The sequence below is a fragment of the Anas platyrhynchos genome, chromosome 2 (assembly GCF_047663525.1).
Source record: "Anas platyrhynchos isolate ZD024472 breed Pekin duck chromosome 2, IASCAAS_PekinDuck_T2T, whole genome shotgun sequence".
In the NCBI taxonomy this organism is placed as follows: Eukaryota; Metazoa; Chordata; class Aves; order Anseriformes; family Anatidae; genus Anas; species Anas platyrhynchos.
In genome coordinates this window covers 153,773,579-153,800,393 of record NC_092588.1, presented here as the reverse complement: position 1 = coordinate 153,800,393, position 26,815 = coordinate 153,773,579, and the positions used below count along the sequence as shown (strand labels likewise).

Below are 26,815 nucleotides of genomic sequence, written 5' to 3'. Positions count from 1 at the left end.
TATGTTCCTCAGATTTGGCAGTGTTTCAGAGCATGAAAAAACACGTGTTGGGGAGAAATTTGGCTTGGTATGATATCAGAGGCCTGCAATGGAGCTGTTACCAATGCTTCTTTTTCCTTTTCTAGCAGTATAATTTAACAGTTAACATATTTCATAAATAATGGTATAATTAATGTAATTAAGCAGGGCTTCGTTCATTAGCAAAGGGTGTGGTAAAGCAGCACTGTTGTTTCTCTGGTGTCAGAAGTGCCCCTTTATTTTTACCTGCGTCTTTCACCTGTTTACACAAAGGTGAAGAGCAGGGCAAAGTTTTTAAAATTGCTCTATGTACCATTTTCAAAAGCAGTACTCCAGCAGCACATGTCTAATTGGGAAATTGGTAAGCTTTGGACTTCTTAGAAAAAAAAAAAAAAAGCTTAGACAATTTCAAAAAATGCTACCCCATATTTGCCTTGCATTCTTCCCCTGTTATCACTCAGCTGACCCAATGTGTTCATTTCAACAGACCTCTCCCTCAGACGAGGCAAGCAAGAAGCAGCTTTTAATGCCCCACCGCCCATCGGTGGACCACTCAGATGAACCCTTTCAGAGGCAGAGGGCAGTGAGCGCAGTCAGCATTATCACTAGTGCCCTGGAAGGTAAGATGTGCCTTCAGTTTCCCAGCTGAAAGCCAAGTCAACATTGACTGACAGGAAGTAGCATGAAAAACACTAATGTTTTTCTTTTGCACTCTTTTTGTTTTGCAAGACAGTATTACAGAGTTATTATGACCCTTATAATACAGGTCATTCCTTAACAGAAGGCAGTATGTCTTACCTATAGACTTGTAAAAACCCTGACAAAGTGCTGGCTGTACAATCAAAGTTGGGTCTGGAAGCTTTTTGTGCCCCTATGGACTTTGATGTACAGAGGGCTGATGAGTAGTGGAGCACAAGACTGTGTATACATTTATCACAGAACGGTTTGGGTTGGCAGGGACACCAAAGCCCACCCAGTGCCACCCCCTGCCATTGGCAGGGCCCCCTCCCACCAGCCCAGGCTGCCCCCAGCCCCATCCAGCCTGACCTTGGGCACTGCCAGGGATGGGGCAGCCACAGCTCCTCTGGGCAGCCTGGGGCAGGGCCTCATCTCCCTCTGAGTGAAGAATTTCTTCCTGATGTCTAATCTAAATATACCCTGTGTTTGGAGGCTGGAAAGAGAGATCTATCTCTTGGGAACAATTCAGCCTCCCAGAGATCTCACAGCAGTGCAGGTGTGCATGTAGGGTATGAACCATTATTTTGAAAGTTTGCTAGCAGGCACCTAATGCTGCAGCTCTGTTGTCCAATGGGTGAAAATGCAGAGAGAACGCATTCTGGCTTAAGAGAGGAGGCTGCTTATAAACTGATTGAAATAATAGGGTTGGCTGAAGTTTTCCTGTTATTAGCTCAGGTTCTAATTATATAGACTAAAACCATTATACAGTATTACATGCCCATAAAGGAATCAGAAAAGGAATGCATTAGGCAATTCTACTAATCATGATCATTCAGACATTAACTGTCTTGTTTGGTTTTTCTTTTTCACCGTTTAACACAAATTATACTTACAAAGCCATTTCTCTTCTTTTGTGCTCAAATAAAATGAACATATAAATGTTCTATTTTAACTAATACTTTAAAAGCACCTTTAAAAAGCACATTGGAGCTATAGTACCATTTTCAAACTGAGTTATGCAGTCCCCTGATTTTAGAAGAAATCAGATGCTTAATGCCTTTTTGGATTAGACATTAAGAACAGAAATCCTATTGATAACCAATGATACACCAGCTCTTAAGACCTTAAATCAGCTCTAAATATCGGATTGAAGCTCTTTTATCTCTTAAACTCTTTAAAAGATATTACTTAAGGTACTTGTAAAATGAGAACTGGAAATGAATTCTTCTTAACCACTTGAACTTTCCAACCTGGAACACAGAGTACAAGTCTGATTCTATGTGTAATACTAGGTCTTGCATGTCTGGAGTGAGTCTTCCTTTTCTCTTGGGACACTTTTGAAAGGTTCCTACTTTCAGAATAGGCCACTGTCTGCTAAGTGCTATCAACTGGCAAAAAAAAACAACAAAAAACACAAAGTGTGTAATCTGCCAGCCTGTTAGGACAGAAATATTTTTATCCTAAAATAAAAAGAAAAAAGTTTAGGGTAATTCAAGGGCCTTCCTCTAAGTTGTGAGTCATTTTAAGTGTTTCCTTGTCATATAACTCAGCATGCACTGACTGTTATTTTACTGCTTGTGACTTAGAGCTTGAGGAATCACACCAGAAATGTCCTCCGTGCTGGAACCACTTTGCCGTTAAATTTCTCATTTGGGATTGCTGCCCGCTTTGGCTTTTAATCAAGAAATTTGTCAAGTTTGTGGTAATGGACCCATTTACTGACCTCACCATCACCCTCTGCATTGTGCTGAACACACTCTTCATGGCCTTGGAGCACTATAAGATGACGAAGGAGTTTGACCACATGCTTTACATAGGCAATTTGGTAAGTGAATGCAAAGGTGAAATACTGTCTGAGGAGAGTGTTTGCTGCTTTTTAAAGTTTTGGCTTAGGCCTTGGGAAGACCCACTTTTAACATGCTGTCAGCATTGCTTTGCCTATGTCATAGGGCACACAGTCATGTCTTCTGGGGGTGAGGAGAATCAAAGGAAGGACTAGAACCTGTTTTCATTAAACTATCGCGTTGTAATGTTATTGGTAACCACAAAAGCCATGTTTCTGGTCTGTTTACAGGTTTCTCATTTGTATCAGTTTAAGGATATGAGATGAGAAAAAGGTTAATGAGGTTTATTTGTGATTTCTGTAAAAGCAATGCTAGGGAAGCAGCTCTTGGTGACTAATAGTCACTTTTAAGTTAAAAATGCTGTGGAAAAACAAGACAAGATCATAGAAGGAAAAGTCGTTTGGTTAGATATGTATGTAGGAAGGTGCCTAAGGTACATCTGCTGTGTCCCCCTGCCTTGTGCAGCTGTGTGTGATAGGAGCTGTGCAAAACCCAGGGCAGAGGGGACACACAGCAAAGCTCTCTGAGCAGTGCTGTGAGGGGAAACTCCTAATGTGCAGGCTGAAGCAGCTGGGGAGAGCTGCAAGGTAAGCAGAGACTGCTCTTCTCCAAGGAAAAGCAGAGTGACAGATCCCCAGCCAAGCTGCAGGGACAGCAGAAAAGCCTTTCCAGAGGCGATGTGGTACAATTTGTTAACCCAGGGGGGGCACTGAAATGCTGCAATCACTACAAAAGCAGAGCTTTTTCTTTAATTGTCTTCCTCTGAGTTTGAGATTAAAAGCTACCATGCTTTACAGCTTTAAAACTTAGTGTTTAAAAATCATTTTAATTTTAGAAAAAATTAGTATTGGAAAAGGCATAGGCTATTTAGCTATGATTTGGTTGAATTACCCCTAAAGTCTAGTGGTAGAAGCAGAGATTTACACTAGGACCAGAAGAAAGTCTGGAGTACCTGGGAAGGTGGACCCTGCTAAATATGTATTCAAGAAGCTCACAGCAGAGATAAGAAAAACCCTTTATTTCTATTAAAAAAAAAAAAAAAAAAAAGGCTTTGCTCCCTCAAGGTGGGATTCACTTTGCCCAACTTGGGATATTTAGAGCGTAGGAGTCTCTGTCTGAGCTGGTTGCCTTTAAAGTCAATGGAGGGAAATGGACAATTTTAAGGCACAATTAATCTGATGTTTTTAAGACATTTGCTTTTGGATAAGGTGAACTGTGCCCTGGAGGCCACTGACTGCAGTGGCCATCGACTATAGTGGGAGTATGCAGAGACACTGCAGATGTCATGTCTGCACTGAGATGTATCCTACACTGGCAGGTTTAGGTGGGTAGTAGCAATAATCAAACTTTTTGTACCTGCTCTAGAATACGTGTTACAGAACCTGTTAGTGGTGGGTTTCTTCTGTGGTGTTTTTTTTTGTTGTTGTTGTGTTGTTTTTTTTTTTTGTTTGTTTTTTTTTTGTGTGTGTGTGTGTGTTTTTTCCCACTAGTCATTATTCTTAGCTCTAGACCTCCTCAAGCAGGTTGAGGTTCTCCTAGGCTGTGGGACCTGTCTCTAGTTTTTCAGTTGCTGTGTCCTGGTAGATCTCCCTCTGTCATTATGCTAGGCAAAAACATGGATCTTCTTTCCTTGCTCCAAACCTGCATTTGTCCCCTCGGTGATAAGCAGTGAATAAGGGTAGCTTGGAAAATCACCCCTCAGGACTGCACCCAGCTTCACTTTGCAGCCAGTCCTCATGTGGGGATGTTGCTCAACAATTTGTGGTCTTTTCAGATGACTTCTCAGATGATGAAAAAAGCACCTTTGGACCCAGCATCATCCCCCAGAGCAGGTGGCAATGCTGCCGTATCCCCCTCTGGCTTGTCAATGTGTCTTGCTCTGCTTTTAGCAGATGAGTTGCTCTCTTTGCCAGACCACAGGCAGTGAAACCCCTTTCCCCGGCAGCCCTCCTGCCTGCATGGCTCCTGCAGACCTGAGCAGGGCTGTGCCAGCTGCCAATGAGGCTGGTGGAAATGGAGACGATGAGCAGAGGACAGGGGAAAATTGCAAAAGAAATTTTGTGAAGTGTTTCCCCCCAAACATGCATCTCCCCCTGAGTTTCTTAGCACTGCTTAGAGCTAATTTTGATTTGTGTTATGGTGTAAAATAAGCAAAACAGCCTGATTTTTTTTTTATTTTTTATTTTTTTCAGTAGGCAGTTGGCCCCAGGCTGAGATGCCAGGATGGGGTCAGGGAGAGGCTTCCCCTTGGCAGATTTTACTAAACCCCTGAATAACAGGAATGGTTTTGAGTAGAGCAGGTCAGAGGAAGGTAATTCCATTTTGCAGAGGATTTCACAAAGTCATTTGTAATGAGAATTGAGTGATTTTTTTGCAATTCCCCATGAAAGGGAGGGCAGCCCCGGCTCCAGGGCAGGCTGCCAGGTGCCTGCTTCCCCTAAGCCGCTGACTGCCAGAGCCTCCCGTGCCCCAGCGCCAAGCGGCTGTGCTCCTGCCATCCCATCCACCCCTTGCTGAGCAATTACATGAGCATTAGGTGGACTAAGATACCGAAAAGGGCAGACCTTTGGCATTTTTTCCTCGAAATAAGTGTTTCTGAAAGAAATTAGAGTGGAATATGAATTTGCTGTCTCCAAGAGTAATTCTTCGTCTGGCTGCCAGGAGCTGGAGACCTGCTTTGATGGCACCATCTCCATCGTGCTGTTGTGTGGCACCTGCTGCCTTCAAGCTCCTTTAGCTCATCACTGACAGGAACCAACATCTTAAAATCCCACCACAAGGCCTCACAAGCACATGGACATCTTCACTTCTCATCTTCCTGTGCAGTGCCACCACAGAAGAAACAGGTAGACAGAGCAAGGTTTTCCCAGTTTTTGTTTTTCTTTAGAAACCGAGATGCTATTATCCAATATTAGAACCCAAGTGGCTGAAATGATAATTAAAAGAGGTTGTTTTCTTAAAGACAACGTCCTCCAAATCGGCACTGGCATATTTATAACCATAACCAGGGGGATGTTGAGGTGCTCTTTTTCTTTCCAGCCTTTATTGCACTCAGCATCCAGCCTCTTGTATGAGCACAATAGCTGGTTACCAGGTGCTGGCAATTTGATGACCACCATTGGAAATTCGTCGCTGGTGCACGTACGCGACTCTTGATGCCTTCAGGAAGGCTCAGACATTTTCCTATCTTACTGTGACATTTCCCTCTCAGAAGGCTATTGATTAAAATGATTCAGGCAAAGAAAGCGATCCTCCTGAGTCATTTCCCAGCAAGATGGTTGCATAATGTAGGCAGCATGGTGTTGTGGGTTTCAAGGCAGTCCCCTGGATACAATTTCATAGCTGTCCAGTTTGGGCTTGTTTGCTGTCCTTAGGGAAACCGGGGTGTTCTGGTGGGAATCTCTGGTATCTCTAGCCACTGTGACTCAGAAATTGTTGGTTAGTTAGAAATCAGAGACAGGCTGTTTCGTTGGGTTCTTGGTATGAGGCATCAATAGGATGACAGTCCAAGGTATTATTTTTCTGATAAGGAGAAGGTATTTTGCTTAAGGAGTTGTGTGAAATAGCTGCTTGGAAGAACTCGTCAATTCAGTCCTGAAATATTGCAGAGTAAAAGTCAAACCTTCAAATGCAGGCTATGATCCTTTATTTTTATTCCCTAATACCTTAATTATATATCCTTAACTTTTCCCTTCCACACCGAATGGAGTTTCTTAGTCTTGTTGCATAGAGCTGATCACTTGTGTTGGGATAGCTCTTCAGACACTCAGCTTATAGGGTGGAAAACATTCCTCCTTGAGTGTAGGTTACTGATATGTCAGCTCTGGGGTCCCCCTTTTTCTGACCTACACAGTGCATTGATATTGGCTGTTTTATGGAAAACCATATGCTTTGATATATAAGTGGAACTGAGCACTTTTCAGAATGTAAAGCTCTGTGTACCTTGTGCTGGGACTGGGAATGGAAATAAAACAGTATGTGTACAACTTGCTGCCCACATTTTCTCATTTTAAGCTGACTGTCAGGTGTTTAAATGGGTGCTTAAGGAGGGCATATGAGAGGACAAGATCTGATTCTCTTGGATGCTTTGCAGAAATCTGTTAAAACTTAATTTACTGTCAGCAGCCTTCCCTTCTCCACTCCCTCTGCCTCATAGGTAATATTTATATGTTGTTTTAAAGAAAAATGTTCCAATTAAAAGCTCTACCATATGACATTTGAACCGGGTCATAAATAAGCAATGTCTTCTCAAGATGCTGTGAAAAGAAAACTGCTGTGACTATTTGTAAAAAAATAAATAAAAAATACGAGAGCTCAAATTAGGGTTTCTAATCGCCTTCACTGCCAGCAATAACCTCAGAATGGCTGGATGCTCTTGCTGTCCTGGTATTAATAATAACAATATAAAAAGGGATAATACAGCCAGTACATGGCAGCCCAAATACCCCTTTAACACTCCCACTCCATTCATTCAGGTTTCTCCACTGAAATAAATAGATTTAACCTTTATAAAAGGCACCTTTACACTTTCTTTTTTACCACTGAGACTCTGCAGACGACAGAAGGTGATGGAAATGTCCATCCCTATCAAGAGCTTGAACCCAGACGTCGTTGTGTGCTTACAGCGCTATAAAACATCATGGTGAAAAGACCAGACAAAGCCAGCGCTGTAACAGTGATAAAAAATCATCTGCGAAAAATGAAGTATTTGCTTGTAAAATGTTTTTGGCTTTCTGCTGTGTTCACCTCTATCTGTGGAGAGTCTGTAAGAAAGGAGGGATGCTTAGAAGGCTGTTTTCACTTTGTATTTTCTTTCTGCAGGTCTTCACTGGGATTTTTACAGCAGAAATGATCTTCAAAGTAATTGCCCTTGACCCTTACTACTATTTTCAGCAGGGCTGGAACATTTTTGACAGCATAATTGTTATACTGAGCCTGATGGAACTTGGTTTATCCAGCATGGGAAACCTGTCTGTTTTACGCTCCTTTCGACTGGTACGGTCTTATTCTGTTTTTACCCCTCTCCTTGCATTAAGTGTAAACTCTGACATGAACACAACGTATTTTCTTAAAAATGCATCCACCGATAAAGACTTTAATTGCTGCAAACCGGTGAACGGTACGTGACACTAATTATAGACTGCGGGATAAATGGAATTGTTCCAGATTTACATCAGGGTAAATGAGAACATAATTTGATTCCTTCTAGCTGTGCCAGGTACTTGTAGCACACTTAAAATGTTTGAGATCCAATTTGTAATAAAAATCTGCCATTTTATACCTGTACACCTGTTAGCACAATCAGCAGATAATTGATAGCCCACAAAATGCAAGAGCTAGTAACATGTCGTTTTGGAAGTTGTTATTCCAAAATTATGTTATAAACATGCCACCATTCTTTTAAATGTTGTCAAAAGAAAATGTCTTTGAATTATTCACGGAGTGATTTTTTTTTTCTAGAACTGATCAGCATAACACAGCATCTGTCTTTCACGGAACTCCTTAGCTGTCAGCTCCTTTGTTATGCATGGGATAGTGGCATTCGATTAATGAGAGACTGTCGGCATATTGGAACAGAAAAGTAGTTTCCTTGCCAGCCTGACATTTGTGTTGCACTTCATGTACCAGGATGTCCATGCTAATCATTCTGGCCATGATATGGCTTCATAACTTGAAAGACCAGGAAAATAAGCCCTTATGGCTACATTTAGCGGAAGACTTTTCTTTTTCCTTTCCAAAATTCTGTGCGCTGCTCAAAAATGCAAATTTTTTTTTGCTGCTGCTGCTGCTGGGTCCTGAGAGTCTCCTGTCAATTTATGAGCAATGCCTCTTCAATGGTGTTGAAATTAAACCTTTAGTTGAAAACACAGTGCAAGGACTAGGAACCATTTACATCCTTAAAATAGGTCTTAAGTGGGACGTGGGTTGTGCCCAGACTGCGGGATCCTCGGCACAGAGGTGATTTTCACCCTGGGAGCTAACAGCTAACAGCATTAGGCTGAGGCTTGCTCTGAAATACAGAGGAATTGCTTCTCCCTTTGCAGGATCAAACCCTAGCCCCCTTCCCCCGAGATGTCTGTCAGACTGTTTAATTTGAGGTGGAAAAGCAACATAAAACAAAATATTGATACCTGAGACTTCCTCCTTCCATCCCCTCCTCACCGTGATATCAGGGAGCTGAGCCTCTAAAAGCACGTCTGCCTAACAAGGCAAGAGTACAGCCCCTGAATGCTTAATTCTCATCCAAGAAGCACAACTGATATTTTATTGATAGACATAGTGAGGCTAACGGGAAGTGTGGCTAAAATCCCCTTGTACTGTGGCATTTAACGTGTTTCACATGTTTTAACCACTTTAATAATTCATCAGCTGAAGTGTCTGTTGCTTCTGTGAACTGACACTGTTGTTTATGTTTTGTTCACAGCTGCGAGTCTTCAAATTGGCAAAGTCCTGGCCGACCTTAAATACGCTCATTAAAATCATCGGGAATTCAGTGGGTGCCCTCGGGAACCTCACCCTTGTGCTGGCAATCATCGTCTTTATTTTTGCCGTGGTAGGAATGCAGCTTTTTGGGAAAAGTTACATGGACAATGTTAAGAAGATAAGTACTACCGGTAATTTGCCACGGTGGCACATGAATGATTTCTTCCATTCGTTCCTCATTATCTTCCGAATCCTGTGCGGGGAGTGGATCGAGACCATGTGGGACTGCATGGAAGTGGCTGGGCAGCCCCTGTGCCTTCTTGTCTTCTTGTTGGTCATGGTGATAGGAAACCTCGTGGTGAGTTGTCCAGATGGTTTCTTCTCCCTTTCCTGCTGGGTGTGTGCAAACGGCCACCTTTTTATCCAGAAAATGCAAACCTCATGTTGTTCTGAGGCTTTAATTTGCTGAATCAAGGTCTCACCCAGAGACACCTGCTTACATCCTAAGTACAAAATTGGGAGCGTTGCATTGCTAATTAGGAATGGAGACTTATGTTGTTGCAGAAGAACAGGTAATGTGTTAGTAGAAAAAAGGCACATAGGCTTGTTATAATGATTTAATTCCTTAAGGCATTCATGGGACTTAAGAGATTCCAGATCTCTTTTCAGGAGTGAATATCACCTTAACTGTCATGAAGATATTTTTATTTCTATTCAGTTTTGGTCCAGAACTGATGAACCTTACAGCTAGCACAGTGTCTGAGTGGAGTTCCAAATGTGTTTAGCCTGCATGTTCTAGGAAGCTGCAGGTTATGTTTACAGTAAAGTCACTTGCTCGCTTGCTTTTTTAATAGAGTATCCCATAAGCATGGCTTACATAAGCTCTGAACCTATTAAGGCTGAATTGTATTTCCCTGTTGACATCTTATGGAGCGCTTTGCTGGCTTGCAGTCATTGTGGAAATGTTTCGCCCGTTCAGCTTACAGAGCATCTTTGACATTGTGGCTCTAATGGGCTTACTGTTTATGTAGTGAGTTGTTTAATAGTAGATGCAGCTATAAAAATGTTGGGTTTTGCTACCGATTGCTTTTAGTGGTTGTTTTGCTTTTAAGTACCCAGTGTTTTTGTTCTCAGCTCCTGGGATAGAAAAGTTCCTGAAGGGGCTTATTTAAAAAACAAAGAGCATAATTTTTGTGTTTATATGAAATTTTAATAATTAGATTTTCACTGAAAATATTATTTGCAAGGGGAAACTACAGTTTCTAGCTTTTATTTTATTTTATATAAGTCAAAAGATTAAGTTATGATTACTCAAAGTGGCAGAATATTTTTTTTTTTTCACTGACTTCAACTTTCTGCATGTTTTTCATGTGTAATTAGAGGATTTGGGGCCAATTATGACTTTCTGCATTTTTAGTGGAGTTTAGCCTAAATTCAGATATTTGATCTCCCCTTACAATTAGTCAATGGATTCTGCATATGATGATGAAACCTGAAAATAATTCTGGAGAAAATATTATCATTCGAAATATTAGTGGATTACTCGGTGAACTTGCAACATCTGATTCCCTTAGATATTAAAATTCATGAGATTGCATAGGGATTGTTAAATATGACATCCGATTCAGAGGAGATTGCAATAACATTATCTGCATATATTTAAATTCCCATGCTCAAAAAAGACAGTCTCAGATGTAAAACTAGATACTGAAAAACTCTGTCAGCATGGATAATCTGAAGTTACTGGTCAGCTGAAAGCAAAAATGCTAGCTTTATACTTTTCAGCCAGCAGTTCTGTAAGCATGCAGCAAAGACTGGTGGATAGGAGTGATTATAGGAATAGGATTAAAGCTCTCAGGGTGGAAAACAAAACAAAATAAAAAGATCCATAGGTCTGATAGGACCAGGCAAATAGGAAAAGAACAACAGAATCTGAATCATGAGACTGATCCAGTGCCAACCACATTACATGGAGATTTCATGATGTTAATTAGCAGGTAGAAAGAAGGTCTCCCCTGACACCATCAAGTCTTGGTTTCCTCAGTGAGAGTGGATTGAATTCACAAACTCACGTATTTGCTGAAGAGCATCAGACAAAAGTTCAGGTAGTCAAAAAGCACTACTAACTCTTTAAAATAAGAAGACTTCAGCTCTAAATTTTTACATATAACTCTGGTGTGTTCTGTGCCACACTTTCTCTTTTAACTTGCTGAGTTCCTTGTTCTTCCTCTGAGTTTGAAGAGTCAGTTCTGAGATGAACGCTATTAGGTTGTATCTCATTATGACCTCTAACTCTTTCTTAGTCTCTGCAGGCATGGAGGAAATCCTACAGCATTTTCCCGTGTTCCACACTCATATCAATTGAATACTTCTATTTGTAGCATATGCCCTTACTTCTGGTAGTGTCTGTGGATGTTCTGTCCAATGCAAATCTATGCATTTCAGACCTGCTCTTTAACGTCTCTAAGCTCCTTATTTATTTATTTATTTATTTATTTATTTAATTATTTCCTGCAAACTGGGATGGGAAGAGTTATGAGCATTGTGATTCTGTGATAAGCTCAGTGGTTTGGTCTGCAGATCTTACTGAGCCTCACTAACAGAAATTCAAAGGAATGGTGGAAGAAAAGCATGGAAAACTAGTAAGTGCCCTGGGCAACTTCATGTTATAATGCAGTTAAACTGCTGAAAGGAATTTTATTAAGTCTTTGGCTGGAATTCATATATCCCCAAAATGTCTTGGACCATGGTAGCGCTACATGCAACAATGTATGCTGATGGTAAGCTGATATTTGAATCATCCTTAAAGAATTTAACTTTACAGAATAGTTGGAAAATTACATGCTGTGTAACTAGCTAGCACAGTAATACTGCTGCTATCATCAGAAGGCATTCTTAGAGCCACTGAAGTGGCTTTGGAAGGTAAAACCAAACCAGGGGAATGATAAAATAGTCTCTCTCTCATGTATAAGAGCTTTTGAAATTGCTAACTGAATAATTATGCTTAGTGTTAAGTTTTATAAAGACTAAACATATTTCCTGTGTACTTTTATGTTACTGAGGTTAATAAGGAAAATAACTGAGACAAGAATTATTAAGAAGATGTAGGGGAGTTTGGGTAGTGAGGCAGCCCTTGCTGCCCTTGCTCTGTGGGGTCAGCCAATGTGACACCAGCCACTTCTCAGGGGACACCTGCATGCAATGGCTGGGGACTACTACTGCACTAATGACGTGCATGAATAAAACTGACACTCCAATCACAGAAGGAACAACCTTCCAACCTCTCTGCGTGCTCCTGACGTACATTGGCCAAGCCACCCTTTCATTCTTCTCCCTTCTGCCTGGATGAAGCCAGCTCCTACCCACATGCCACCACTTAAATCTGTGCCCATCTGCCTGGGGTCATAAGCATGCCAGGACATACAGTCCGTAACAAGGGAAGATCTTCAGGGTTTTACTAGAATTAAAGTTGAAACAGAAGACTTAAAGTGCCCTTTTAGGATCAGCCCTAGGCTTTTTTTTTTTTTTTGTCCAATAATGATGCTATTCACCCAGAAAAATATTGATGACATTTTCTTAGAACACACAGTTAGAAAGCATCACCAGTTTCTAGCGTACCCAGCTATCCTACAGGAAGGATTACATAACTGCTAGCATTGAATTAATGTATGATGCATGAAATTATGAAAAATGAGGTCGAAGGTCATGCACTCAGCCCTATTTAAGAATTTATGTTATGATCAAGTAGCTTATCAACAGGAAATGTTTGAGGGGATAATAAAAACATACGTATCTGAGATAACTGTGTGGACTACCTTCGTAGCCGGACCTGGTCAATGGAGTCCATGAAGTCATAAATTATCTTAACCAAAAAGACACCTAAAATACGACAGATTAAATAGACCCTAAAAGTACCTGTTTCTGTCCCTGAAATCTTGGGAAGCTAACTCAGCTGTAGACACCCACATGTACTTACCACTCTGCTTGACTGAGCCAACAACATAGTGCACCTGTTAGAGAGGTAAATGCGATTCTAATATGTGTCAGGAAAGGTAATTACAGAGGAAAAAGGAGAGTATCAGTGCTGTTTTGCAGTGCTCTGCAGCACTGGGCATGCAATGTATTCCCTTAATGACTGATGCTCAAGACAGATTAAGTCAAACTGGGAAAAGCACAGGAATATTAAGTTGATGAGGGGACTGCAGAACTAGGCAGGGCTGAGAGTGATTTAAGATACAAGACAGAGCTCATCCCAAAACAGAGGAGGATAAATCACCAATAGGTGCCTGTGGAAAAGCAGATGATATTGTCTAGCAGGACTTCCCAGCAGCCTGCAAGATGGAGCTTGTTTCTGAAGGAAACAACACAAGTAGCCTGTCAGCAGGGGAGTTGACTTGATGACCCAAGAAGACCTTCCAGTCCTGTTTTCCCATGAGAATTCGAGTACCTGCCAGCGGAGCTGCTCAGCATGATTTGGATGAGATTTGAAGTGGCCTGCTTTAGTTAAACCCAATAGAAGCTTGTCTCTAAAAAATTTGGATGCCCTGGAGCCTGTCCTTTTATACCACTTCCACATCTTTGGAAGCCTTAATGGATATTTCTTCTGTTTTAACAAGGCCCATGACTGTGATACATTGAAACTTGGAAATGTCACGTTCCTGGAAAATAGCAGTTTTTTCCTTCCCTGCGTTCTTTTACTACAAGTCAGTGTAGGATTGTTCCCTGAAGAGATGTTCTGAGAAAGTGCCGCTAAACCTCCATCAGGTTAAAATCTGTGGAATTCCAAACCGAGAAGATGACAAAAAAAAGTGAGTAGGTCTCTTTTACCACCATTTCAATCTTTAACAACCAAAGTTTGCTGGTAAAATGGCATATCACCAAAGCAATTCTGACAGTCAGGTCTCTGCAGCAAGGCAAGAGAGAAAGAAATCTAGCTACAGGGAACATGAGCAAATTGTAATTGCTTACAATTTCCACTTCAGCATGTCTTTCCACAGCAGTCTCCCTTCCTACTACTGAGACATTGTCCTGAGCACCACCAATGCAACCTGGATGTGAACAAATATCTGAGAAGGAAAAGAGTGAGATGGATGAAAGGCCAGTTAGCATGCATCCTGGCCTGACAGATGTCCAAGAGAGAGGTTTGAGATGGGGATGGATTGAGTTAGGAAGAGGAGCAAGTACAAGTACATGTGATGCTTAGTCTGTGAGGGGAATTTCATGGTAATTTCCTGCCCCAAATCACCCTCCTAATTGACAGACCCTAAGTACCACAAGGAGTCATTGGGTGCCATGTAGCTATCCAACAATTAGTTATGGCTCTAATCCCACAGTTAGGTAAAATCACTTTGTATGTGCTTGCAAGATTACATCTGCCCCATTAATTGTTTTCATTCCTGTATATTTTTGAAATATTAAGAATGAAGCAAAAGCATGTGATAAATATTTAATTCTGATTAGCTTTCTTTGCTGCATCTTTGCTTTGTTAGCATTGTTGCCTTTAGTTTGGTGTATGCAGTCAAGCAAACAGAAAGAAAAAAAGAAAAAAAAAAAGGTAGCTGTGATGTAGAGTGTATAAATGTTTAAGACAGGGCTGCTGGTTGGATTGTGTGGTCTTCAGTATGGGGACTTTGTTTCTATATAAAACTGTTTCCTAGAGCCAGTTGTGGAGTATTATCACTTTTGCATTATGATCTCTAACTGAGGAATGCTCTTACGGGGTAGAAGCCTGCCCTGAAGGAATCCTTTGGCTGGCCAGCCATGCAGATGTACCAGGAGGTTCACAGGCAAGGGATTGCCCCACCTGGGATGTTGTGGTCAGCACAGGCTATGAAGAAGTTTAATAATATGGAGCAAGATGATCGTCTTCAATTGTCCTCAGCATAAGAAAATGTTTCTGGGCACATTTAATTTATTAGTGTGGGAGTAGCCATAAAGTCCTGTCTTACCCAATACTGATACATTTCCATCACCGCAGATTTCTCAGCAGATCACAGCTGAGCTTGAAAGAGGTTTATGGTAATGTGTCAGGTTTTCTCTTTAAATGAAATGGATACAGGGGACTATCACTGTCTCTTGTGGTAAAATCACAAGTAATAGCAAAATAGCTAGACATCTACCAGGCCTAGGTAAAAGTGGATTGATTTTTTACATTTCAAGAGCTCGGACAGAAGAAGTGTATTAGGATGGTAAAAGAAGGCCTTCAGATGAGACTTGTATTTCTGCCTGAAATGAAGGGACCATCACCGAGGGAATCTACATCAAGACTCTGGCCTTTTTAGGAGACATGAAGCATTACCCAAGGGTGTTACAAGACCATGAAGCTTTTTATAGGGTGATTAAAGATTGCTTTGCCCCAAAGGAATAAGACCTCATTCATTAATATTTTCTGTGCCAATAAATGAATGAAAACGGAACACTGATGACTTATGATAGTGCATTTCCAGCTGTCTACTTATCTGCTTTTCAAATTATACACAAATCTAAAATTACTGAAGCCCCATTTTCAATGATTTTTATCGTCTATCCCTAGAGAAATGTACAACTCAAAAGTTGCAAACACTCTTGCTGTCCTGAATCAAGTAATTATTTTTGTATTTAATGACAAACATGCTCTTATTCATCGGGACCACTGAAGACTTCTGCTCTGTGAATAAAGGTTAATCTCCTTAGAGGGAAATGTAGTTTTTATATTGCAATTGTACAGCTGATGATTAATATAAATGAACTGGAATGTTAAAATATTGCGTGCCTTCTAATTGCAAATACTAGGTTACAGCTGCTTGCTGGAAATTAAAACAAGTTTGGGGAGGACATGTTACAAGTCCAAGTTACAACATTTTAGTCTCTTTCTCTTTTTTTTTTTTTTTTTTTTTTTTTTATCTCAGAGACCATCATAGGGATCTCTGAACCTTAAGTGCTCTTCATAGCACTCTGAAGCTTTGTAAGCTTTAACCACCATCAGGTGCTCTCATTGAGGCAACATTTAGCCCATCAATTCCTCTTCCTACAAAACCGAAGGAAGCGGGGATAAGATACAGCTGTATAAAACTGGGGAAGAACAGTGCTTTGCAAGGAGATGTGCATCCAACAAGAAGTTCAGCTTGTCTCAAGTCTTGAAGGAGCTCTGCTGGCCCCTACACTCCCCTGTGTTTGTGTCCCGGATGCTGTTGCTCACCTTATCTGCTCTTTCAGCAGCTCACAACATTCTGGAAATGTGCATTTATGTTTTGGTGACATCAGCTGAGAAGGCCACTAGATAAACAAGTGAGAATAGGCATGTCAGGAATGGTCAGCATCAGGACAGGCAAAATCTGCAAAGCAGCGAGTGAGTGGGGTGCGTGCAGGACACCACAGCAGAGGGAAACTTGACCGAAAGCTGCAGGAGGCTTGATAGAGCTGGGGCAATACAGGACATGGGGGATGGAGAACTAGAAAGAGTCCAAAAGGAGCCAGGGAGCCCAAGGAAACAGGAACAAGGAATAAAAGTGTCATTTAAGGCTGTCTCATCAACTTGGACACCTATTTAAATGAGGCAATTTTTCTTCCTCGAGAAACATGCAGCTTTGCAGAGGAGCAGCCCAGAACACATGAATAAGCACATTTCAGGACACAAGTGAAACAGAGTTGAAACAAGTGTCAGCATATTACCATCCTTTTTGCTTCCACTGATGTATCCTTATGGCTGGCAGCAGGTACATTTAGTGATACCAGAGAATCCAAACCTCAGAGGAACGTAGCCAAACCACAACACTTTCCCCAGCTTCTCCCTTTGTATTTTTCCTGCCAGCTACCACCACAGTTCTTGTGTCCCAGAACATTTTTTTCTGGTTTTATGTCCCATTATCCATCCTTGCTTGAACACTGTCCAGGAAGCAGAGCACTCAGGTAGTTGATGCTTCTGAGCAAACATCTGGCCACATCTACTCAAGTATTAAACACCCATAAGAGGAATGAAAGGCCCACCAGAAACAGATGGCGTCATGTGATGAATCAAAAAGATAAATCCTGACACAAGCCATCAATCAGTCCAGTTGTGTCTGATGACTCCTAGCAGAGATGGAAACCCTGAAAAAGAAAAGCCTGTTGCCTTAGACTCCAGGCTTTGAAAATTCAGTGCCCACATAAACAATTATTGTTTATGTTGTCAGGCAGATGTATCCCACTCTCATGTTTAACACTAGAGGATGGTGCTGAAAAGTCTGGGGAAATTAAACTCAGGATATTTTTGATAAACCACAAAAACTGATGGGTTTCAAAAATATAATTGTATGGCAGAATAAGTAGAGACCATTCCAGGCTGGGAAGTGTAAGACTGCTTTCCCAAGAGAGATATGGAAAATACACCTGGGAACAGATGGGAGGAGAAACTACTTTCCAAAGGTTCTCCTAAAAAGTAATCTCTTTCCTAATGTCACTACAGATTTATGAGTTAGTGCATCCTGCCACAGGCTCAGTTGTTTTTTTCTGAAGAGTTAAATCCTGGAACTTGGTGACTAAATCTGAGCAAGCATCTTGTACTAGGGGACAAGTGTGGTCAGTTCGTATTTTCAAGGTACTATTTAATGTCCATGTTGAATATATATATAAATCTGCTAACTTTTTCCTCGAAACATCCATTCACAGAAAGGTACATATTTTAAAGTGTAAGGGGCTATAATCCTAACAAAAGTGTTTGTACAGAAGAAGAGTCAGATTTTACTTCTGATGAAGTTCAAAGGAGGCTGAAAACAAAAAACTGGACCAGGGCTCTTTTTTTTATTTATGAAATAAGAAATTTCCCAGAGCAGCAATCCAAACCAGATTCATTGGTTTCCTGTGACAGGTATTGATTGGCCTTTGGTACAGATTTTTATCAATAGAATTTTGAGGTATCTCTTCTTGATCTATAAATGGTCTAGGATGTATCACAGAGGAATAAAGTCCCTTAATGCTATCCTCTTTTGTAGGTATGTACGTAAGGGAATATGAAACTATCTCCCATTCACCTTCATGGATGGGAGACATTAGAAATGCGGAGGAAGAAAACTGTTAATATGTTAGTTCAATAAACACAACCCCTTGGAAAACATCTTTATGCTCTTTGTACTATTTGTATTTCCAAATCAAATATATTGACTCCCCTATATGAAACACTGAGTAGACAATATTTTTAATAGGATCCACCATATATGTATATAATTTGTGAGGCATATATGAGTGAATTGTCTGTTGAGATTTGGGTTAGTCCAGGGATTGAAGTGGAGCTGAGTTTCCAAATAATAAAAAATAAAAATAAGAATTGTTACCTTGTTAGTATAGTAGGCATCAGTATGGTAAAACACTGCCTATTTTTGTACTATCTCTGTGCTTGGTTAATTGTGTAAGTAGGATTTTTGTCAGTGGTTAAGTGGCTAATAGCAGGGTAGTTATTAAAAATCTAGAAGACACTGAGTGAAATTTAGTTGGACAAGAGTGTGCAAACGTAGTTACAACTCAATGTGTCTCTTCATATTAGTGTCACTGTGCAAGTTGTCTGGATGTCATTGAAAGGGTAACGACAACAGAGTTCGACCTTGCATGCACTGGGGCAAGGACAAGGTTTTAATGTTAAAATAGGCCAGGTGGTACAAATTTAGTACATTATTAATTACTCATAACATCTTATGCTTGTATTTAAAACAGTCAGTTAAAAATATTAATTATTTCTCCCCACCAAAACTGCACCAGTGAGTGGTTCATTCTAACAGTTGCCTCTAGAAATAGCTTGTTAAAAGTGATATGTGAAACGATCAGGTAGTCATGACAGGCTTAACCTTCGTAGGAAGTGTGTGGTATTTAAAAGACACTGGAATTGATCTTTTCCACGTGCAGAACATGTTCCTATCTGCGTTTCTCCACCTAGCACTTGTAAGGCAAGTGGATCACTGTCGTATTTTCTCAGGAAATGAGTATATGCTAATTGATTTTAGGGTCTGGACTGAAGGATATTGTTAAAAATATTGGTATTTTCCATGCTGAATTTTTGTGGAGGTGAAAAATGCATTTATATTTGTCTTCAGGTATGGAGCTATGATCGTTTGTTGTATCTGATCAACTAAAGTCATCGTCGTGCTCCTTGTGCTACCAACTTCTTCATACGGTTGTTTCTTCCAGAAGGACATCCATGTCCCTTCTGCTCTCCTGTAACCTCCTGTCCCACATTTAGCTGTGATGCCATCCCATTTCTGGGAGCTTCAGCAAGTGCAAAATGCCTTGCCTTTGAAAACACAGGCAGGTGGCTACATCTATAAACTGGCCAGGGCATGAACTCCAACGTTACGAGTGTCCCTCCTCCGTCTTGGTTGGCACATTCCTTGGCCACCCTGTCCCAGCGGGTGCCTGGGCATTCAGGGGACAGCCCAGGGTGGGCAGCAGCCAGGGAGCAGTTCTGCCTGGGGGTAGAGTGGGGCCGGGAGGTCAGCTGCCTACCCTCAGGGCAGGGGAACAGGCCTTGGCTTGCCTTTATTTACTACCGCAGCTGTAATTTTTAGCTCACCCAACCGACTAGCTGTCTGGCTCTCCGTTCCTTTCTTCTCTCCAGCAGACTGGCAGTGAGCACAAACTCATAAAAATGCTCTTATGGATAGCTCACACCACTGACTTTCTCCTTTGCTTCCCTGATTTTACATCCATCTTGAGAAAAAAAAAAAAAAAAAGATTTTGAGTGTCCCCAGTTGCTGGGATTTCATCCAGGCACACAAAATACAATTAATAAATAAAATCGCTTTCAAATTTCCGCATCAGTAAAGCACCTTTTGTATTTCCTGACATAAGAAGGCTGTCGAAGATGAGGTCATCATGTCTGGAAAGAGCAGTTTGCTTTGATCATGTGGTAGAGCACAGACTAGATTTGAAGGCTGCTGGTAGCCAGTCCTCCACAAAGTGCTTTTCTTGCATTTTCAGGGAATGCTTCTCTGCAAAGCACAGCTTAAAGCCAGCTTTATCCTGCAGAGATCCACCACAGGAAGAAAGAACATACATTCCCTGCCCTTCCTAGAAGTAGCCATCTAGTGGGGCCACCACTGTAAGAAGATGGCAAAGGAACTGGGTCACGTTTTAGGACAGCAGCAAGGCATGCCCATCAGCACCTCTCTGCCGTCCCTTCTGTTGGCAAGTATAGGGTGGCTCTCATTTTTGGGATGTAACCAGGACCACTAAACTCTCTGGTCCTGTATCTTTAATGAAAGATGTGATTTTGTCCCACATTTGGGCCATCTGTCTTCTCCAGCCCAGGTATGTCAAATCTCCAAGCCTAACTGCGTGTTTTGAAGGCAGGAGATTCCAGACTGTGCAAAATATTAGTAGAAATCTGTTTTGTAGCTTTCCTGAAATAGATCCTTCTGCCTTTTTTGCTCAGTTTTTCCCTTTCAGGATTCTACATATGCAAAATGCAAAATCTGAGCCTCCTTAGACCCACAAATTCACTAGTTGTGAATTCTTTTCACACTTCATTTAATGGGAAAGTGTGATTTCACAATTACAATATCAAGCCTGGGAAACAGCCTAGAAAGTAACTTTTGAAAGTGTTCCCCTCCCTGTTAATAATTTAAAATGCTAATATTAATTATTTCTTGGGTCTCTGATTTAATTTTCTAGTGTCTGGGCCTACACTCATATTGATTTTTCTTTGCTGCAATATATTGGCTTCAGGGAAGTCATTTGTTACCATAGCCATTATCACTGGGTTCGTCTCTCTGTTATTCTGCTGCTGTTTTTTCGTTTTCTCCTTTTGGTTCTCTGCAGCTTACCTTTTCCCAGATGTTTTATGCCATGTATCAATGGGAATCACCTCTTTCTGTTGATCTCCAGTCCTGACTGCCCAGGGGACATAATGACCTGTAGAAAACTGAATGGAAAACTTAATGCAGTCTTTGGTCAAGGCTGGGTGTCCCCGGGTGTAGGATTTGTGTTTTAAAGGGAAGACACCAGGAATGAGAGGTGGGGCAAAGATCTGGAGTGCTGATAGCGTGTGCCCCTGCACGTCTCTGTTTGAGCATCCAGAGCTGCTGCTGTGGTCAGGGCTGCACGGCCTGGATCCCACTCTGCCGTGACCATGCAATGTCCTCTGCAAGTGCCCAGCTTTGCAGGGTTGGGACTGTGTGGTCTCTGCCTCTCTACAATGAGCTTCTTTCATGTGCTTAGACATTGTGTGGTAGCTGGTACAACAGCCAGTGAGGTGGAATTTGCATATGAGCAGGGAAAATATTCCAAGGATAATATGGGTGTTCCTTGCCCATAATCACTCCTTGCTGGGAGCAGCAATAGCAAAAGCTCTTACAAATGTACAGTCAGCCCAAGCCTGTGCAGTCAGTCTTCTTTTCCAGTTGTCTTCACATCCTCATCACCATGGCAGGCAAACAATTCTCTTCATTTAGCACAAAGTAATTGTACTCTCTTGGTTTGTAATCCAGAAACTTTCTGTAACTTCCATAAGGCCTTTGGGGTCTGTCGAGCCTTTGACATCTTGGACACAGTTGTCTTTCTGGGAGAGGTTTGCAACTGGGCTTGTCTGATAGCACTTCTCTCTGTCTAGACTGGTTTGAGAAGTCCTCAGCAGCCCTGGTGGAGTTCTTGCTATGCTGGCAAATTAACGTTGTTGTGATATCTAATGAAAAACCTGTGGGAACATGTTTAGTTTTATGCTGTGACTTGAGCAGTGGGAAGAAGTTATCTGTCTCTGCTCACCATCCCACCCTCCTCTCCAAATTCAGACTTGGAGACTAAGATTTTCAGATCAGAAAGCACTTGGTTTCCACAGGCTTGTCTTTTGGGTTTTCTAAGGGGCTTACCTTCAAAAAACCCTGGAAATACATCAGCAAAGAAAAAAATTAAATTTATTTCAGTAATCTTGACCAGAACTTGTAGTGGTGCAGTTTCCGTGCAGGTTTATACCCACTCAGGTGGAAAACAGATCAAAAATATGTAACAACACCGGAGATCCTCCAGGTTGGGCAGGCAGTGCCATGGGTTGCTCCAAATCTGTGTGCCAGCATGAAGAGGATGGAGGCAAGTTATTGCAGAGGCTGGAGATGAGGAGAGGCAGAGATTAGGGGCTTGTTCCTGTGGGATGGGAGCTGGGGAAGCACCAGCCTCACCTCCCTGCTCATTCTCCCCCTCCAAAAAAAACATTTCCACCATGAGGGTCAGCATCTCAGGCTGGCAGCAGGAGCAATTTTATGTGGTGGCCTTTGCCTGCTGCCTGCTCTCAGAAGGATGTACCCATGGCAGGCCTGGCAGATCCTTGTACTTGCCCGGCTTTATATCTCTGCTGAAATCAGGCAGAGATGAATGGCAGCTTAAAGTGACCTCAGAAAACCCCTCTGTGACACAAAGGTGCTGTGGAGTGTAATTAATGGGCCTAATCTACCCTTCCATTACTCAAGCAGATTTATTCCCTGTGTAAAATGTTGAGAACAGCACCGAGGAGTCTGGCCCATTAATTATAGATACCCCTCCAAACCCTGAGAGGAATCAAGTGGCCGTTCAAGCACCACTGGACATGGGTGAGCCCAGCTGACACCTAGCCCTGCCTTGTACCATGCAAAGGCAATCGGACACATGAGATCCCACTGAAACCGCAGGGAAATGTCTTGTCAATAGCTGAAATGGCAGACAATCAGCAAAACTCTTAGCTTTACGGTAAATAGCACAAAAAATGTTGATGGGCTGGGGGAAGCCATTCATCTCACCTGGTTTCTGAAGTCAATCACGCAGATGGCTACACTTGTATCAGCCACCCTTCCTATTCTTACTGGTAGCTGGAGAACAAAAGCACTTTTACTCCTGTTTCATCTCACCTGTGCAGCCATCAGTTTTAGGATGAGACACCTTGGGCCCAGGCTTATCTAATTATTTGGGCTGGGAGTAGTCTGCCTATAAGGGGAACCCCAGGTGCCTTTGACAGATATGTGTGACCACCAGGTGTACCCCAGGACTGCACTTTTACAGTGTGCTGCCTGTGACAATTATTTTGTGCAGGCAGGAAAAAGGTACATGGGTAGCTCTAAGGTTGGGGGAAAATGTAGGCCTTCTCTTCTTCCTGAGGGAAAATTGAAATAATTCACCTGATATGATTGAAGTTATAGCCACTTTGAATTGCGGGTGAATTCTGCTATCATACTGCTTCCGTTTTTCTCTCCCATGCAGAACATCTTCTTACATTACCATCATGAACTAGTTTAGTGATCGTACATGAGAAAGAAGCCGATTTTGTTGCATTGTTTTCATTAAATTTTCATTTTCTTGCATTTAAACAGATAAACCTGTTATTCACCAAACAGGTTAACATGGAGTTGATAAGAAAAACATCTTATTGCAACAAACTGGTATTGTAGTGCCCTACAAACATCTCATCTATGACTGCTAGCCTGTCCTGTAGGACCAAACACAGTCCACTAAGGAAGCTGCATGGCTGCAGGGAAGGAAATCCATATTCTCATTTCCACAGGTTTTCTTTGCTGATCTTGGGCAAGGAACAGAAGATTTGTCCTTGTCTCCTGCCTGCACCCAGCCAGAAGAACCTCGTGCTGTTCTTGTGGTATCATGATCATTTTGACAGCAAGAAACCAAGATATCACAAGCCTGGGATTATGAATTGAATGCAGGATAAAGAGAAATTGGGCTGGGAGGATATAAGCCTCTTATCCAGCACAAATAGCTGAAATAATAGAAAGGGGAATATAGAAAATAACTGTTCATGTAAATTGCTTTTTGCAGAAGTACTCTCTCGGTAAACTTTGCCCTAGGATGAAAAAGTACAAAAGATTGGAAAATGTACTTCGAAGAAAAGAAATAATCCTCCAGCTGCAGAGAGATGGACTAGATGGCCTGTTACTGCAGGTCTCTGGCTGAAGCTTACAACTCATACTACCTTGGTGCAGGGAAAGCCCCTGTATGAGCAGCTGTTCTTTGTAGCTTCTTGGATTTTGCTACAGCAAACAAAAATTAAATAATTGGTATGTATTTTATTAGGCTTGCTAGAAGGTCTCACTTAAGAGAAAACTGCATCTTCCCCACCTGTGATGGTCAAAGGGCAGTGCAGATGTCCACTGCCATCAGAAAACAAGCAGGGAGGAAGAAAATCAGGTTTTTATATTGGTCAGGGATCTTCATGCTGGTGTGTGTTAACAGATACTGCTGGAGACGTGGTATTGAATAGGCTGAAGTTTACAGGTTCTGGTTTATCCACACACAAACAAAAAAATAAGTACCAGATGAGTAGTCACGATCCCATCAGGTACCCTACCGTGCTGCTCTGCCCTGACTTTAGCATGCAGCTGAGTGACAGCAGTGACAATGTGCTGCCACAGGGATACCATTTATTTTAAATGTGGTGTGTTTTTTTAATCTTTATTTTTTTTCTTTCTCATGACCGAATTCATTGATTCAGCATGTTTTCTGCTCTGGACCCTGTTGTCATAGAAAAAAATTGCTTAACTGGCTCCTAGGAGAGCCCTCTTTCATGGGAAAGCACCCTCAGGTGATGTAGATCCTCATAGCTGCCCTCAGCTGTGCTTCTTGTCCTCCATCTCTTGCAGTGGAGATGACAATACACATCTTCAGCCTGAATATTTTCAGTTGTTTGAAGGGTCCTGCGGGCAAAAGAAGTGCTCTTGACAGCAGTACCCAGACTGCTGTATTTTGTGAACACCACTCCCCACCCCCAAAAGGTCCCTTCTGACTCCAGCCTGCTAGGTTTTATCCAGTGTGGTGCAGATGGGAACATCTGGCCTTAGTTGCTGCTCAGTGTGAAAGACGGGGTGTTTGGAAATCAAGCTGTCTTGTTTTGTTGGCAGTGTGCTGTCAGGACAGATCCTGCAAGAGGAGAAGCCACAGAAGTGAGCTCATATCAGATTCTCTGCAATCAGACAATACTGATCAGACAAAACTGAAAACCTTGCCTTGGAGATGGTTTAACCCTGCCACTGAATTGGTGCAGGTGCAACACTGTTCTTGATCCTAGCAGATCAGAATTATTCAAATCTGCAGAATTATTTCAAATCTGCTGGGAAATGCCCTTATAGTCAATGAAGAGATTTCAGCCTATACTCAGTGCAGTGCTGAGCAAGGTGCCAAATGCCCTCCACTTCAGTGATCCTAATGAGAGCGCAGGGTAGAGAACACATTGCTGGATCAATGTACAGGAACAGCAGAGGATTGCAAGGGCTGCACATTGTTTAACTGAATGACAGATGAAAGGCTAAATACATAAAGATTTATAACATTCCATTTTTGCCAAATCAAGGTAAATACAGGAATGGAAGGGAAATGAGGCGGTAGGCACAGGCTTTTGCTCCTAAAGTGTTGTAACATCAGCATCAGAGTTTGAAGACAGCTATTCTTCAAGGAGGTTTGAGCAAAGGGTGTCATGTAAAATTTAGCTGTCTGGTTGTGTCCTGTGATGGCTGGGTTTGGCAAGTTGTGTTGGTTATTTGGTCTGCACTCGTTAATGCCCTAGCTTCAGTCTAATTAAGTGGTCAAGCTAGCCTAGACTTCATTAGGTATCTCCAAAGATGGTTCAGCTCTTCAGCATCTCCTGGGCTGCCAGACTGGCTCTACCCTCTACAAACATCCTAGGAAACTCCAGTTTAAGCACCTCAGGGAGGTACCTGACATCAGGCTGGATGAATCTGATCCTTGGTGCCTTATAATGGCATAACCAGAGTTGGTGGCTTTAGGAAGGCATTAAAAGTGAGAAAGCCTATGAAAGCATGATGTACTGGCATTAGGGTAAATGCTTAACATCATTATGCTAAAGGATTTGGGGTTTCTTTGAGTGCATCTGTCATTTGATTCCTAACCTCAAAGACTGAAAAAGCGACCTGCTTCCAGAGACGGGATGGTCGGTGTCACTGGAAAGCAGATCCCTTTTCCAGGGGATCCAGATGGACATAAAAATCTGCCATCGCTTTTGAAGACTGAATTAGTCTTTAGTTTGCTTTTACTTAAACTGAAAGCATCACGTTGGCAACCAGGAGGACTGGATATTATTAGTAACCTTTTACAGGAAACATGGTGTGTCATGGGTTGAGGATATATTGTTTTTTTCTAGAAAATGCAGTGCACAGTGAAATGGGGGGAATAAGTAAACATAAAGTGCTTATACAGCAGTTCACTCTATTTGAACACCCAGCATACACCTCCGAGGTTACCCGCTCATAAAGGAAAGGGGGAATGATATTTGAGACTTTATTTTTGGCTAAAAGCATGAAGTGCAAATAGCTCTTTGTACAAAATGTCAGCTGCATTTCTGAGAAGCAATCAACATTGCCTTGATAAGCTGTGGTAAATAACAACAGTAAGTATGTTACCACCTATTATACACACCTGTAAGTGTATCTGGATAGACTTCTGTAACTGTAGTTTGACATCTGAAATAAATACGAAAAAGTAAAACAAGGCATTTCAAACAAATAATTTTTCTCACAGCAGAACTAAGTATAGGAGGAAATTCAGCTTCAAATAGCAAAATTTATATGCCTACATGGAGGTGTTTACGTACAGGGAGGGGGGGAGTGCAAGCTACCACTGTGGTCTGGAGATCTCAGACTTGGCTCAGTTTTGTTTAGTGCCACTGGGGATGCTGTAGGGTGTCCATCCTGGCCTTCAACTAGATGCAGTTCACCCAGTAATAGTGTGTAGCATCAGCCCAAGTTACCTTCTGCCTAAATTACCTCAGGATGATTTGGGCATGCTGGGGTCAGCTGGCACTAGATGGCTGCCTACTGGCAGCTGCACACAGCCCCTAATGGGGTCACCTGTATTTGTTCTGGCTTTGTTGATTATCCTGTGAACCTCTTCTGATTGAGACGGGGCTTACATGCCCATTCGAG

At 41.8% G+C, this 26,815-nt stretch overlaps 1 protein-coding gene and 1 long non-coding RNA gene across 3 annotated transcripts in view; one reads left to right on the top strand and one right to left on the bottom strand.

Moving 5' to 3' along the window:
* The window catches only part of SCN5A (sodium voltage-gated channel alpha subunit 5), a 207,351-nt gene that overhangs the window by 105,974 nt on the left and 74,562 nt on the right, over nt 1-26,815 (top strand). For both annotated transcript variants that reach the window (XM_072033864.1, XM_072033865.1), the window contains 4 exons: nt 506-638; nt 2,283-2,521; nt 7,362-7,535; nt 8,965-9,321. In XM_072033864.1, the coding sequence (XP_071889965.1) occupies nt 506-638; nt 2,283-2,521; nt 7,362-7,535; nt 8,965-9,321 (903 nt within the window). The remainder of the gene's footprint in view (nt 1-505; nt 639-2,282; nt 2,522-7,361; nt 7,536-8,964; nt 9,322-26,815) is intronic.
* On the bottom strand, nt 23,994-26,631 carry LOC110352639 (uncharacterized). Its single transcript, XR_002401900.4, has 3 exons — nt 26,509-26,631; nt 26,310-26,353; nt 23,994-24,797 (listed from the first exon to the last, which is right to left on the bottom strand). It is a non-coding gene; the product is annotated as an uncharacterized lncRNA (long non-coding RNA).